The sequence below is a fragment of the Mugil cephalus genome, chromosome 20 (assembly GCF_022458985.1).
Source record: "Mugil cephalus isolate CIBA_MC_2020 chromosome 20, CIBA_Mcephalus_1.1, whole genome shotgun sequence".
Taxonomy (NCBI): Eukaryota; Metazoa; Chordata; class Actinopteri; order Mugiliformes; family Mugilidae; genus Mugil; species Mugil cephalus.
The window spans coordinates 7,685,890-7,700,705 of NC_061789.1; the positions used below are offsets into that span (position 1 = coordinate 7,685,890).

The 14,816-nt window shown below is 45.5% G+C and overlaps 2 protein-coding genes across 2 annotated transcripts; one reads left to right on the forward strand and one right to left on the reverse strand.

Annotated features, from left to right (window-relative positions):
* The first annotated feature begins 2,014 nt into the window (after nucleotides 1-2,014).
* si:ch211-106h11.3 (CCN family member 1) lies at nucleotides 2,015-9,198 on the forward strand. The gene is made up of 5 exons (XM_047572771.1): nucleotides 2,015-2,221; nucleotides 3,678-3,891; nucleotides 4,453-4,893; nucleotides 5,386-5,564; nucleotides 6,873-9,198. The coding sequence occupies exons 1-5, from the start codon at nucleotides 2,171-2,173 to the stop codon at nucleotides 7,176-7,178; spliced, it is 1,191 nt and encodes a 396-aa protein (XP_047428727.1). The 5' UTR covers nucleotides 2,015-2,170; the 3' UTR covers nucleotides 7,179-9,198.
* Nucleotides 9,199-10,247: 1,049 nt separating this feature from the next.
* On the reverse strand, nucleotides 10,248-14,627 carry LOC124998211 (ATP-dependent RNA helicase DDX39A-like). Its single transcript, XM_047572453.1, has 10 exons — nucleotides 14,496-14,627; nucleotides 13,455-13,668; nucleotides 13,208-13,335; nucleotides 12,621-12,897; nucleotides 12,401-12,519; nucleotides 12,152-12,283; nucleotides 11,779-11,888; nucleotides 11,459-11,603; nucleotides 11,197-11,344; nucleotides 10,248-10,767 (listed from the first exon to the last, which is right to left on the reverse strand). Exons 2-10 carry the CDS (start codon nucleotides 13,657-13,659, stop codon nucleotides 10,751-10,753), a joined length of 1,281 nt encoding a protein of 426 aa, XP_047428409.1. The 5' UTR covers nucleotides 13,660-13,668; nucleotides 14,496-14,627; the 3' UTR covers nucleotides 10,248-10,750.
* Nucleotides 14,628-14,816: the final 189 nt, after the last annotated feature.

Sequence of the window (14,816 nt, forward strand, 5' to 3'; positions counted from 1 at the left end):
ATTTCTGCATGAGAACGATTCAAAAACAGCAGCAGGTTTGCACACAAATCCGGAAAGTAGACAAAGAGAGCCCAGTGAAATGGGAAATATTACACTTGTCTATTTGTTTATGGAGGAAAATGAGTCAATATTACATATCTGTGAGGCGCAAAAGTAAGTTTTCAGTGTCTGGTGTGCTGCCCTTGTGCTCCAGCTTAGAGGAGTTTCAGTCCACCATCATTTACAATCAGTCAGCCACATTTCTGTTCATAAGCGTGTACCTGAGCAGGACTCAAATGCACGACCCAAGACAAAGGTACAAACTCTTTACATAAAAAATACTCACGAAATCCAAAAAAAGAAACAAAACATGAAAAACCCAAGACAGGCTGGTACGTCTCTGGCCGAGCGGGAAAAGAAACAGAGGAGCTGAACACGAGAGGCACAGGTGTGATGCATCATGGCGGGGCGAGCAATCAGGGGCAGCAACCACAAGGAGGCAGGAAGGGAAGGAACATCTGTGATGACAGAGAGTTAAGTAACTGTCTAAGTAAAACAGGAAATGCCCAAAAAAACAGAGTGTTAACCATGACCAGGTGCTGCGCAGCTGCACGTCTTATGGTGTGTAGAGAAGTAGAAGAGGAAGAAGAAATTGGAATGAGCGTTAAACTTTTTGGGATTCTCGGGATGTTGCATTAAGATGGAGATGGATGTCTATGGTTTGCATTTTCACCAAAGAAACATTTCCTTCCAAACCTTTCACTTGCTTTAACTATTTTATAAAGTGGGTATATATTTGTGCAGCAGAGGTTATTTGTCTATCATCGCTATTAATCGTCCCACATTCGTCTTGGGACCCTTAGGAGGGTCTTGACCCATAAAATACTCCACTAAAAACAGGCTCCTCCTTGAGCAGCTACACCTGTAAAATGCTTCCTGCCAATTAGTGCTTCAGTGTCAAGAATCAGGGGTCAAATCCTAAAGATTTATCTATTTATTTGTTTCCCCCTTTGTGTTTGAATTGGTCTTGACTTGTTTTGTCAACTGGAGAAATGATATTGTTGATGATATTGTTATGTTAGTTGCATTTAATTCATTAAGTCTAATTGTGTTTAATGGCCCAGCTTATCTCTTTTGTTTGACAATTAATTTGTACTTTGGGTCAAATAAACCCTTCTTTTTTTCTCCTTTTCTTTTGTAATTTGTGTTTAATTTAAGAAAGAAGGTCAATGCTTGTTGTATATATTTGTATGTCTGTGCCGCTTAAGAGCACCAGAAGATATTTTTGTTTAGAGAATTAGGGAGCATGCACCTAAATCTGTTAAATGATCATTTGGGAAAACATCATTTGGAAAATGTGTTTAATTGTCACACATCTCATGACAGGAAGACCATACTCACCTCTTCAGTGGGGAGCTGTTGGGACTAAAGATGGGAAATACAGATTAGAATTTAGTCATTGTGCCCAGCCTCGAAGGAAAACTCGTCTGCACTTGTACTTTATATGTCCAACTCTTGTCTAAAAGTATTTTTAAAAAGCATGGGTGAGGAGGAAAGGAAATTCCTCGCTGTTTTCCATGGCTGCTTCTCGTATTAATGCAGCACAGACCAGCAGCTGAGTATATTTATTTTGCTTTTCACAAAGCAGCAGCCGGACAGAGGTATGCGTGTGAAAAGAACTTTAAAGCATCGAAAATATTATTTTCACCCAAACATAAATAAATAAACGCCCCGAAGCCAGGTCCTCTTTGGAATGTAGTAATTCTGAATTTTTATGAATGACTGCATTCATGCTCGGCCACGCCCCCTCTCCCCTCCAAGCTCTCAGACCTCAACTCTCTAATGTTTGGAGCTCAGCGGCCACGCCCACCCCCTCCTCCTATCCCCGCCTCCCTTTCCCTTATTGGGAAACATTGGCTGCGCGCCTGCGTTCTAATTGGCTGAGAGCGGCGCGGAGTGGGCGTGGCCTCCATAAGAAGCACGGGGCTGATATAAAACCAGGGCTCAACCTTTGATCGATGTAAAGTGATGGAGGACATTTGAGGACAATTCCGAGAGTCGGATTTAACCCTTATGGACAAAAGCTATTGTTTCTGGAGGATTTTACATTTTCTGTGATATTTTTTTTAAACACCCCCCCTCCCAGCACCCCCACACACCACCACCTCTTCTATGTGAGTCCGCTGACAGCATGGGGGTACTGCTATTGTTTGCTGTCTTGCAGGTGGCGACAGTTGGTTTGGTAAGTTTATTGTCTGTCATTGTTTTGGCTTCGTGCATGGGGGGGGGGGGGACTCACGTGAAACAGCAGCTCCAGCGGAATTGAGCCCAATTTTCGGCTTAATCGGCCAACAACTGTCAGTGACTGCACGTCAAAAATAATAATCTGTCTCATAAAGTTAATGGTCAATGTTCGGGTCCTCACAGCTGAATTATAACATAGCTGCTTTTAGGTGGTTTTCAAAGTGGGGTTTGTGGACCAGCGGAGGACTTTTCAAGGGTTTCTCAGGAACCTGTTAGGCTAAATGAATAACTCATTTAATTAAAAGCTCAGTCCATTTCACACTGGTTTCTGGTCATTGTGGAGCAAGTTTTGTTATTTTATCTATTGGTTATTAATAGTTTGCACTCACCAGGTGAAAAGCAATGCTTTCTAAAGTAAGATTTTGCTCTAATTCTTCCTTAACGACGTGTTATAATGTTCAGTTTATGTTGAAGCTGCGTCAGGAAAATGGTAATTCATTCAGGTTGTGGCGTAGTTAAACTGAATTGAATTAAATACTGTTATTTAGCCTGGTGCACTCACAAATTATGTTGTAACGCGTCTAAACCACATCAGCCTCCAGATTGAAAACACAGTTGCATCAACAGCTTTCTCTAACACATCTCGTCCTGTTCCTAATGAATTGGAGTGTGTGTATAATAGTGCGTCATATTTTACAAGGTCGATTTTGTAGGAGTATAGAGCAAGTAATTAAAGCTGGTACATAAATAATGTCAGTTTGCATCTGTTAATTACATGATAAAGGATAAATGGTTCCCAAGTGGGAACATTTCCGTCTGTCAAGGGTCCGTCTAAGTGTTTTAGGCCTCTGTTCTACTGTAGGTCTAAAATTGCGCTACAGTAATATCATCCAAGAGTTATATGGTGATAAAAATACACCTAAGGTCAATATGAACTCGTACTCCTGCACACTATAAATAGCTGCAGGAGCACGTCTGGTAAGGTGATATTTCAAATGTAACACAACATATTTATTATATAATATACTGAAAATGTAGAGTTGTTGTTTAAAATGTGAAACCAGGACCTGGTCTGGGTTTAGAGAGTGGCAGACCGACGTCGCTCGCTGTCATCTTTAATGCCTGTTGGGATTTTGTTGTGCGTTTGGGCTTAGAGGAGGATGGGAAACAAAAGATGTAGGAGCGGTGAGGTGGGGGACGAGGGACGGGCTCAGAGAACATCCCTTTCATCCCCGAATGCCAAGCGGAAGGCGACAGAGGGTCACAGATACCCCCGGTGGCAGTTTGGGACAGTGCTGAGCATTCAGGCAATGTTTTAGCCGCACACACACTTTAAGGAATTTCTCTGATCTGGTAACATGAGTCCGACGATTTGTGTCCTGACTGCTTCCACTGTGACTCCCACTTATTTACTCTGGTAGGTTTACTCGGGTTAACTCTGCGCTGTCCTGCAGGTCACCGCCGGCTGTCCGGTGGTGTGCGAGTGTCCGGCAGGGCCCCCATCCTGTCCCCCGGGGGTAAGCTCGGTCCCCGACGGCTGCGGCTGCTGCAAGGTGTGCGCCGCCCAGCTCAACCAAGACTGCCACGAGGGCCGTCCCTGTGACCACCACAAGGGACTGGAGTGCAATTATGGCAACGACGTGGGTCGCACCCATGGCATCTGCAGGGGTAGGTGCCAAAGGAGGTTGGCGGGACGCTGAATCAGAGGACGGGGAGGAGGGGGGGGTTCGGGTTTAGATTGGGCACAGCTCGGAGGTTGAGCGAGGGGAATGTGTAACTTCAGGGTGGGGGAATCTGGCTTCTGAGGCGGGCGGCTGGGGTTTCTCTTTGATAGGGGCTTGAGGTTTGAAGCCAGTGCCACGTTTCAAAAAAAAAAAAAAAACGAGCACCTTCATGAGCTCGCGACTGAAATCCGGCCAAGTCCGGGGGATTTATGCAAGTACTTCGCTTACACAAACAGCTCCCGTGAAACACACAAACACGCACGCATGCATGCACACTGGTATTTTTATTTGGGTGTTTATTTGGGGGTGTTTCTGTATAGAGGGGGTGACCGGGGGTGTTGTATGTATGGGGAGTCCCGCTGAGGGAGCGAAGGGGAAGGACATTGTAAACAAGTTCCCTTCTGGTCTAAGAATAGGGCTTGAGACAGTGTGTCTCTCTTTCACTTCATGGTCTACTCACCATGTGTATTAAATGCTAATCTTCCTTTTTTTTGACTGATTTCAGCAAAGGCGGACGGACGCTCCTGCGAATACAACGGGCGGATATATCAAAATGGCGAGAACTTCCGCGCTGGCTGCAAGCACCAGTGCACCTGCATCGATGGAGCCGTAGGTTGCGTGCCCCTTTGCCCCAGCCATGTGCCCCTGGCGTCCCCTTCCTGTCCCTCCCCGCAGCTGGTCAAGGTCCCAGGCCAGTGCTGCCTCAGCGTCGACTGCCACAAGGGAACCGGCGCCTTGACCCCGTCGCAGCATCGTCCCCAAATTCCGGCGTACCCGCCTTACCCCTTCGTCCCCTACCCGGCTTACCCCTTCCCAAAGCCTTACCCGAAACCTTACCGGAAGCTATACCCCCACAAGCCCAAGAAGGACAAGGACGCCCTGGGTAATGAGCTGATGGAGGTGGGGCGCAAGTGGGAAAAGCACCGTGGAAACAAGCACCTGGCCGGTAAGACAGGGTGCCGCCGAGTCGCCTCAGAGTGCCGTCTGTTTCCTCCGCGCAGTAAAGCATCATATTTATGTTTTAGCCGCGTTAGCCCGCCGACGCACAAACGGCCTCACTGTTAGCCCCTCTCCTCTGCATCCGTGCATGTGTGTTCGCGTTTATGTGAGGCTTGTTTTCCACTGGCTCCTTGCACACCAGAGGTGCTCTCTCTCTCTCTCTCTCCCTCTCTCTCACACTGCCCTCACACAGCACATACCTCTGTCACCCAGTTTTCCCCTCTCTGTAATCACCCTCTCTATGCGTCACTGTTGCCTGTTCACTGAATAAGGCCAGTGTGCTTTGCATCTCCGCACCCCTGCTTTTCCCTCTTACTCCCAACGTCCACTTTCCTCCCAGTTTGACTCTCTGCTAATCTCTGTCTCTGGCGCTCCATGTTCTCGCGCACCGTCCGTTGTCGATCATCATGCGCCCTTCTCTTTTGTCGCCCCTTTGTAGCCTGGAGGCAGGTGGGAGACGAGTGTGTGGTCCAGACCACTTCCTGGTCCCAGTGTTCCCGGAGCTGCGGGATGGGCGTTTCCTCTCGCGTTACCAATGACAATGCTCGGTGTAAGCTGATCAAGGAGACGCGTCTGTGCAACATTCGACCCTGCAGCTCCATGGCCATCCCCGTTAAGGTGAGGAATGCGTTTGGAGCTTTTAAGATTCTTATAAAGGGATATATTGCCTCCTCTAATGGCCTACAAACACGTAGTCCGGACACCAGGCTAAATAGATTCAGGAAAGACTTGCTCTCAAGGGAGCAGATTGGTATTAATATCATGGCACGTATACAGCCCCCACCTCTGAATCTTTCTGTAGCTGGAGTCCATTACTGATCCATCTATCTATTCACAGTCCTGTTGCCGTGTGGAAAATACACACAAAAATACGGCTGTTTGTTTCCTGGTGGAGAGTTCAATGATAAGACAGATACCACTTTAACTTCAGAAACTCCTCCCTCATTTGATGGGCTGTGGAGCTCCGATCTGACGACACTGCGCCTGACAGCTGCTCCGAGCGAAATGCGCCGTGTGATTTGAAGAGCACTTGATTCGCCCACTCTGTCCCTCTCTCACATTTCAAACACAACGCGCTCAGAAACATTTCTGCCTCCTGCCTTGAGCCACTCGTGGAGCTGATGGGGTTGTTATGCACCTGTTCCACTGTGCTCCTCTTGGTGTTTGCGGAGTGGCCGTGGGTGGTAAACGCGCATCAGCGTCAATCCTCAACTATTGTTGGCACGCCGCCCGCTACAACACTCATCTGCTGTTCTAACCTTTATTTTGTTTGTGCCAGTTCCCGTACTTGACTACATTCACTTTGTTTTTTCATGCTTTGGACAATGGTCCTTGATGTTGCTGCTGCAGGATTGCAGCTCTGATTCCGAACAAATCGGATTGTGATCCTTTTAAAGCTTTCACTGGAGGGCAGTTTTAAGCCTGCTCCACATTATGTATGGTGCAGCGTAGCCGCATACGGTCTGCTCAGCAACTATTGGACAGACGGCCGCATGCATGTGCACAGATATTTGTGTTCTCCTGAGGGCAAATCCAACCGACTGTTCCCCAAGCATCACCTTAGGATGGGGTTTGTGGTTTTGAATGAAAATGTGGATTGGCTCGCCTTGAATTTGGTACATCCATTCAAGTCTACCTTGGGGCCTGGAAGCCACACAAGCAAATCTTTTCTGGGGGTGGTTTGCCTGGAACGGCTTTTGTTGAGAAAAGAGGTGCGGGGCCAATCAAATCGTTGAAAGGGCTTTATGCAGTGATGGACAGAAGAGTTGGGATGAGGATAAGGCACCATCACTGGGCCGAAATTTAAATTTGTACAACACAAGTGTAGCACTACACCCTATGAAGCTGCTTCTAAGGTTTTACATTCTTAATAAACTCCTTTCACTGGAAAACTGAATACGCTCTTTCTTCTTTCTCCACCCGCAGAAAGGAAGGAAGTGCTCTCGCACCCATAAAGCCCCAGAGCCCCATCGTCTGTCCTACGCCGGCTGCAGGAGCACCCGCCTGTACAGGCCCAACTACTGTGGAGTATGCAGGGACGGGCGCTGCTGCTCGCCCCGCCGCACCCGCACGGCCAACGTGAGCTTCGCCTGCCCCGACGGCGAGCGCTTCAGCCGGTCCGTGATGTTCATCCAGTCGTGCAAGTGCAGTGACGAGTGCAACCATCTCAACGAGGCCGCGATGCCTCCTCAGCGGTGGCTCTACGGCGACACGCACAAGTTCAAGGACTAGTGGTACCGCGACCCTGCCCCACCTACATTCCTTCATAAAAAAAAAAAAACTGACATTAACTCCCCTCTAGCGATACCCCTAATAGAATAGCTGTCCTTAGTGTATCTATGAGTAGACGCGAGCGAGGTGCACATGTCAAAACATCTTCTCTCTTATTTGGGGAGGAATGGAGAGAAGACGAATGAATCAGATGAACGTTACCTCCACCTTCAGCAAAGTGACCAGCCCCTGCTTTAGTGTAGATAAAAAAAAAAAAAAAAAGGTTGTTTCTGGCCGTGGTCAGACTTCAAACTGCGACTAAAACTTTGTGTAAAACATGGACGCCACCGGGGGCCACCATGTTGCTGCCGTGCTTCAAATGTTCCCTGAACTCTGGGACTTTCATTGGGAATGATGGAGCAAAGGGGGTGGGACACGCAAACACGCAAGCAGAGTTGTTCCTTGTGTCATGTTTGTTCTCTTTTGTTGGTGATGTGGATTCACATCGCAGTTGCTGAGCTTCCTGCTAGCTTATAGAAAAGCGGGTCTGACGTTGCCGTAGAGCCAAAATGTGATGCAGCTGGAATCAAATGTCTGCACACTCCAACATGTGAGTATTGATTAAACCAAATGAAGACTCGGCGGAAAAGACTGGGATGGCAGAAGATGGAGGAGCATCTCAGATGTTCTGACAGGAATGTGGTTTGTGTCTTTTTATGGTATTTATTCACTGGTATTTATTGTTGAGACAGACGTGATGACACAGCGGCCCGCCACCAGGAGAGGCGGCGCTGCTATGTTTGGAGCATCAGTGTGCCTGAACAAGACTAAAACAGCTGAGAGCTGTCAGTCACGAGAGGGAGAGGAGGACTCCTCACATATTCGGGATTTTAACCCAGGGTCAGAGGTCACGGCGGTCAGAAAACCATATCTAATGATGGATGATGCAGGAGGAGAGGAGGTATGTACTGGAAAAAGACAAGAGTCCAACCTGATGGGTCGAGGCTTTGTGTGCTTTAGCGGAGAATATGTCAAAGGTTGTTTACACAGCTGTACTCATCCTCTGCCTTGCCTCCGCGAGAAACCGAGACATTTAGCAAGCGCCAGAGGAACAAGCCTGGAATTCTGGCGTCAAGAAGTCAACCGCCTAATTCTGTGCAAATTACAATCCTGACTCTGAAGGGCAGCGAGAGAAAATCAACCACTCTCTGGTTTGCTGTAAAAATAAATTCTGAAAAACTGCGCGTGCGGAGGTAAACATGTAATCTGTGACTTGCGGGTAGAACCGCTCTGGGTGTCTAATGTGGCCTGTAATCGAGGGGCACGGCATCATAGGGCCTGTTCAGACCTTGTATTATCAGGACAGATTTAAAGGAGGGGGGGGCATCTTCAAGAAATAAATGGTACTCGGGTTAAAGTCTGTGCACCTTACAACAGCTTTGATTCATGATCTAATCTTGTATGTCATGTGAATATATCATAGATCTTGTGCCATAAATTTCAACACTTTTGCATTTTTTTCTACAATAAATCTTCTTAGCTAAAAAAAAAAATAATAATAAAGTCTCTGCTGGCCCAAAATCTTGTTTCATTTTACGTGATAAAAGTGTTGTTTTGGTGTCATTGCTATGTGCCCATGTAGATGCTGTGGTTTTGGTACTGTATGTCTAGTTTTAAGGGACACTATAGAGCAGCTATGTACAGATGCATTGTTAACTTCTCCGTAGTTGTATCTGCTGTATAAGGGCCAATCATTATTCTTAAAATGAGTCGATGTATAGTTTAGCACTGAACGAGGCGGTGTTCAGATCCTATATGAGCATTAAGTGCTAATTTGAAAGCATGATGATTGTATGACTTGTAGTGTACATTTAATACCATCATTAATATTCTGTCCTGCTTTTGAGGATATAAGATTAAAAAAAAAAAAAAAAACTCAGAGGCTAAAAGTAACTTCTCTTGGAAGCTGGTTAGCTAACAGACAAGTGGTTATAGATTTGTTCATTATTTTTCATTTTGAATAAAGCCATTTTCACTCCTACTCTGCGTGAACTTTTGTAGAGAGAATACATTTCCTGACATTACGGTAAAATCTGCTTAAACTAGAGTCAGCTCTCTAAAACATTTGGCAAAATCCCAACATCTCCCTCAAAACAAAAGAAAAACTGTTTTGAGGCAAATTCTGTGATGCTTTGAGCGGATTTAGCTTTTAAGTGGTTTTAGCTAAATGCTCACCATCTCGCTCGGATACACAATGCTTTGATGTAAAGGCTAACGTTTCTGTAAAAATTAAGCTTAGCACCACCCTAAGCTATTTAGCTAAATGCTAACCTCACATCCAGAATTTAACTCCACAGTGCTAAGTCTAAGCAAAATGCAAAGTTACCATAAAACATTTAGCTCCAAAAAGATTTGAGCTAAAGGCCATCGTCACATCAAGATGTTAGCTTTGTGGTACTTTTAGCTTGATGCTAACATCCTAACATGCAGTGGTTTCAGCTAAATGCAAAAAGTGTTTAGCTCAGTGGTGCTTTGAGATAAACGCCAACATCCAACCCGGTAATTAGTTTAGAGCCAAAGGTCGCACCAAACCCATTTCTATAGGGGCCTGTGCTCACTGTTAAAATTTTATTTAGCTCTGAAGTTATTTGAGATTAACAGCAGCAATTTAGTATTTAACTTTGTGGTATTTTGAACCAAAAACCCAACTTTGCGCTTTACGAGTAGGCATTTAGTTTCTTTTTAATTTGAACACATGGCCTGTGTTAGAAACGTTTGCACCAAATAACACATTTCGTTATAAACCTATGGATTAGCTATTATATATAATTTATACTTCTTGTGGACTATAAAAGCTACACCATTTTGCAATATTCCCAATTTTATTTAGCTTGCACGGCTATAATCAATAACAAGGAGTCATCATCATTGCTAGATCCTTGTTATGTTGTCTGGTCAGCATTACACATTTTATTTTCATCTTTTCACAATAAAATACTCAGACACACAAAGCGAGTATCAGTTAATTATAATACAGCGCACCAACGACATTATCTTCTAATCAAAATTTTGCAAATTCACCACTAGGACTCCACTTGGTGACTTCATTTATTGGAGGCATTCAGTTAGAAAGTTATAGAAAGAGCTGCCATGAGCCAAATTTCTGTTCACTCACTACATCAATACTTGATTACTACCTAGGGGTCAAATTTCCCCTCCACTAAAAACTTTCTATACAATTCTAGCTTGGACACAGATGGGAGAATAAAACAAGCTAAACTGTCGTTCCTCACAATGATTCATCTTAATGTTTCCCTGAAGCTCTGCATCGAGACTGAAATCAAAAGATAATGGGGTAGAGACAATAGTAAAAACAAAAGTAAAATGGCATTTTATAAAAAGTTTTAATTCCATTAAGCAAAAAACAAAAACATAAAAGACAAATTAAAACCGCCCCACCCACCCCCAAAAACTGACAATAAAAATAACTTGTGAATATAGGGGAAAACGCAGAGCTTTCAACAGTGAAGTACATCTATTTCCAAACACAGGACAAGATCCATGAAGAGGAGGCTTCTGCTTGGTCGGAGGACTCATCTGGACTGCTCGACTGTAGGGGGGGACACAGGAGAAGAGACGCGTCAGAAATCTGCACAATGAGCAACAGCTGAGCATACCAGCTTTTCGTCAGCAGGTTAAACGTGTGAGGGATTTGACGGAAGCCCGGAAGCTACACGACAGCAACAACTGCTCTGGTCTTGTGGCCGTAATGGCTAAAGGTTTATTGCGGCGGCTGATTATCTGTGGGCAGCTGGGACAGGCCGCGGCAGCAACCCCCGCAACCCTCGTCAGTAAGCGAGTAGTTTCCCTGGTGCATCATTAAAGTCTAAGTGTGAGATGAGATAAGGTTATCTGTGGTGAGACCTTCAGCGTTGATGGCATGATGTTTATACTGTAAAATGCTTAAGAGCTCTGTCATCCACAAACAACAATTAACAACCAACATTACTAAGAGTCTTGGCTGTTCAGAAACACTCACTGTAAGAGGAGATGTCAATCTCGTCCGGCAGCTCGGCCACGTTGACTTCAAAGCGGTCCTGCACCTCGTTCAGAGTCTTGGCATCGGTCTCGTCAGACACAAAGGTTATAGCCAAGCCCTTGGTCCCAAACCTACCAGCACGGGCCACCTGATGGATGCAGCGAAAGCAAGAATGAGTGATAATCTCAAAAACATGCACAGGAATTGACACATCTCCCAGAATCTTGCAGTGGCTTCCACACCACAACACTGGTTCACTCACCCTGTGCAAATAGGTATCGGAATCTTCTGGCATGTCGTAGTTGAAGACAATATTGACACGCTCGATGTCCATTCCTCGCCCAAAGAGGTTGGTAGCCACGAGGATCCGCCTTTGGAAGTCCTTGAATTGCTGATAGCGAGACAACCTAGCAGGGGGTACACGGAGAGCCGGGGGGATTAATAACACAGCTGCTGTTCGGCATAACTGGACTGTGTCCCACCTTTGAAGGCAATAATGTGTCGAGTTGAAGGATGTGGACCTCACTGGAGGTCATGTTTAAGCGGGCGTGTAAGAAGAAGATGTTCAGACGATGGTCTCACCTTTCCTCTTGAGTCATCCCCCTGTGGATGGCAATGGCAGGGAAGTTCTGCTCAACCAGCAGCTGAGACAGGGCGATGCAGCGCTGCACGGACTTGACGAAGATCACCACCTAGAGGCGGAGCGCAGGCATTAAAACACGGGCCACCAACTGGAAGCTGGATGTCAGAGTCCACGAGTTCATATCTTAAGACCATAAAATTTATACGAGTAGTAAAAGTCATTAAGGGCTGGGAGACATATTTCATTTCTACAATAGAGGCTTCCTCGGTAGCTGTAGTAAAGTCGAGTGGAGGGGTTCTACCTCTTCAATTATTAAAAACTCAATTTAACATGCAGCATGCTATGGACATCGCAGTAGCTCCGCCCACTTACCTGATTGAACTCCAACACATCAAGCAGGTCAAACAGCTTGCGGTTCTTCTCGCTGTCCTTCAGCTTGCAGTAGTACTGTTGCAGGCCGTGGAGTGTAAGTTTGGTCTCGTCATCCACAAACACCTCCATGGGCTGAAGAGGAGACAGCAGGTGGGGGCAATTAGGAGGTAGTAAATAAATTAAAAAAAAATGTGCGGCAGCTGGGGTTCTCTGGCAAAAACAAAAAACAACTCTCCATCATCTACTCACATCTTGCATGAATTTGCGGCAGACTGGTCGGATCTCTTTGCTCAGAGTTGCGCTGAACATCATGACTTGCTTCTCATGGGGAGTGATCCTGAATATGTCCTGAACATCGCGCCTCATGTCTGCCACATACAAAGAAAAGGGAGGGGGGGATCAGGAACCAATTAGAGTCTGAACAGAAAATACAAAGTAGACGCACAGAGGTCGAAAAAAAGAAACACACCTAGCTGCTCCAACATTTTGTCACACTCATCCAGGACAAAATGCTTGACGTTCTTCAGACTGAGGGTCTTGTTGCGGATCAGGGCGAGGATGCGTCCCGGTGTTCCCACCACGATGTGAGGGCAGTTCTTCTTAAGGACCTCTTCGTCTTTCTTGATGGCCAGGCCACCGAAGAACACGGCTGCTTTTACAGTCGGCATGTACTTGGAGAAGCGCTCGTACTCTTTGCTGATCTGGAAGGCCAGCTCTCGTGTGTGGCACATGACCAATACAGATACCTTTTGGGAGCAGACACACAGAAACATACTCAGGCGATGGACAAAACTACATGCCAGAGGAACACATACCTATGTAACGTGAAATGCGGATAATATAACCATGTGCATGTGAATTATTATTATTTCTTTAAAAAAAAATACGCAACAGGGACCATGTACCACATGAAAACCAATACCAATTAACAAAACTCAGATAAACTTGAGTGCAAACTTGTTTGAAACCAAAACAACTTCCAGTCGAGTGCTCAATTTCTGCTACCAAACTCTGTATTTTTCCGAAAACACAGTGTGCCGAGACACAAACACTAACCTGCCCATCGACGGGTTCAATCTGTTGCAATGTGGCCAACACGAACACGGCCGTCTTGCCCATACCAGACTTGGCTTGGCACAGGATGTCCATGCCCAGGATGGCTTGTGGGATGCACTCATGTTGAACTGAAACACAAAAGAGATTGTTTAAACTGGTGCATGTAGTTGTCTGGCCATACATTGGTTAGGATAAACTTTTTCCAACTTTGAACACACACGCACATAAAAGTAAAAACATTTCCTACCTTCAGATGGATGCTCAAAACCACAGTCGATGATAGCACGGAGCAGCTCTGGCTTGAGAAGGAAATCCCTGAAGCCTGAGCTGTGGATGGAGACGTAGGAGCCCTTCACCTCCTTCTTGCCTGCGGGGGCTGCACTCTCGGGGGCTCCTTGGGGCTCCTCGTCCTCTTCATAGTCGAGCAGCTCGTTATCATCATTCTCAGCCATTGTGTGTTTCTGGAAACAAAAAGTAGCCTCGAGTCATTCAACTTAACTTAAAGGGGAGGATTCCTTGGTGGAGTCCATTAACAAAGCCGCCTTCTTACCATAAAAATGTAAACAATTACTTTATGAAAGGATTACGAAATAAAGCGTGGAAATTTTAAGAGAACATGAAGTGTGGTTTACGGTTTTGGTAATATAACCTCAAATACAACCTACAGCGGATTAGTATTGTTGTGTACAACCCACTAATCTATTCAAACGCGAACGCAGTTATAGTTTTACAATAAAACGCATTTAAGCGTTGCGATAATCTCCATAAGGTGTAAAAAAAATAAAATAAAACTACTAACAAAAAACCCGGGTGAACAGCAGCCTTGAAGCTAAACGTACATTAACGAATTCTCAAAACCGGTTAGCCTCTCTGCGTCAACACACTGAAAAGCCATTGTGTTGCATAACCATTGCTAGCGTGGCAAGCTAACTTGCTAAACGGCAACAGCGATTTCGTTCATTTATTAGGTGGGCTCCGATCACATTATTGGCGGATATCATATGCGAGTGTAAACTAAGAAAAGAAAAACAGGCCACGCAGATAGCTAATATCAGGAAATATGAGGAAGACGAATGGATAAGCTAAGCTATTCATGCTAGGGCTAGGCTACAAAAAGCTAGCTAATACCTCCACCGCAGGCAAACAATGAAAAAAGCGATTTCATTCTAAAAAAGCAAATTTCTGGTGTAAACGAAGCAAAAACAGTTTAGATGCAACCTGGGGGGCAATGTGAGTTTTTTTAAAATACTCCACAATTGCCACAATGGAGCAGATGTAGCACTCTTACCGTTTCGGTTTAGCTTCCGAGTCCAGATCAAAACCGCATGGGGAGGCCTCAGTTGGTTTATACGAGCAACCGGAAGTCCCGCCTCTGCTGTAGTGGGCTGAAGTGATTGGTGGATTCGGATGCCCGGTGGCGCCAGCGGCCTGTGATTGGATGAAAAGTGTTCCGCAGTACAACGCTGTTCAAAAAAGCGGGACGCGGCGGTACTGCGCTTTGTGTATGGAGGCTCAAGAGGGACATATGAAATAAATAAATTAATTAAGTTTTCGCTTAAAATTAAATTGCAAACATAAAAGGTGAAGGTTTCAATGCTACAAAGAAAAT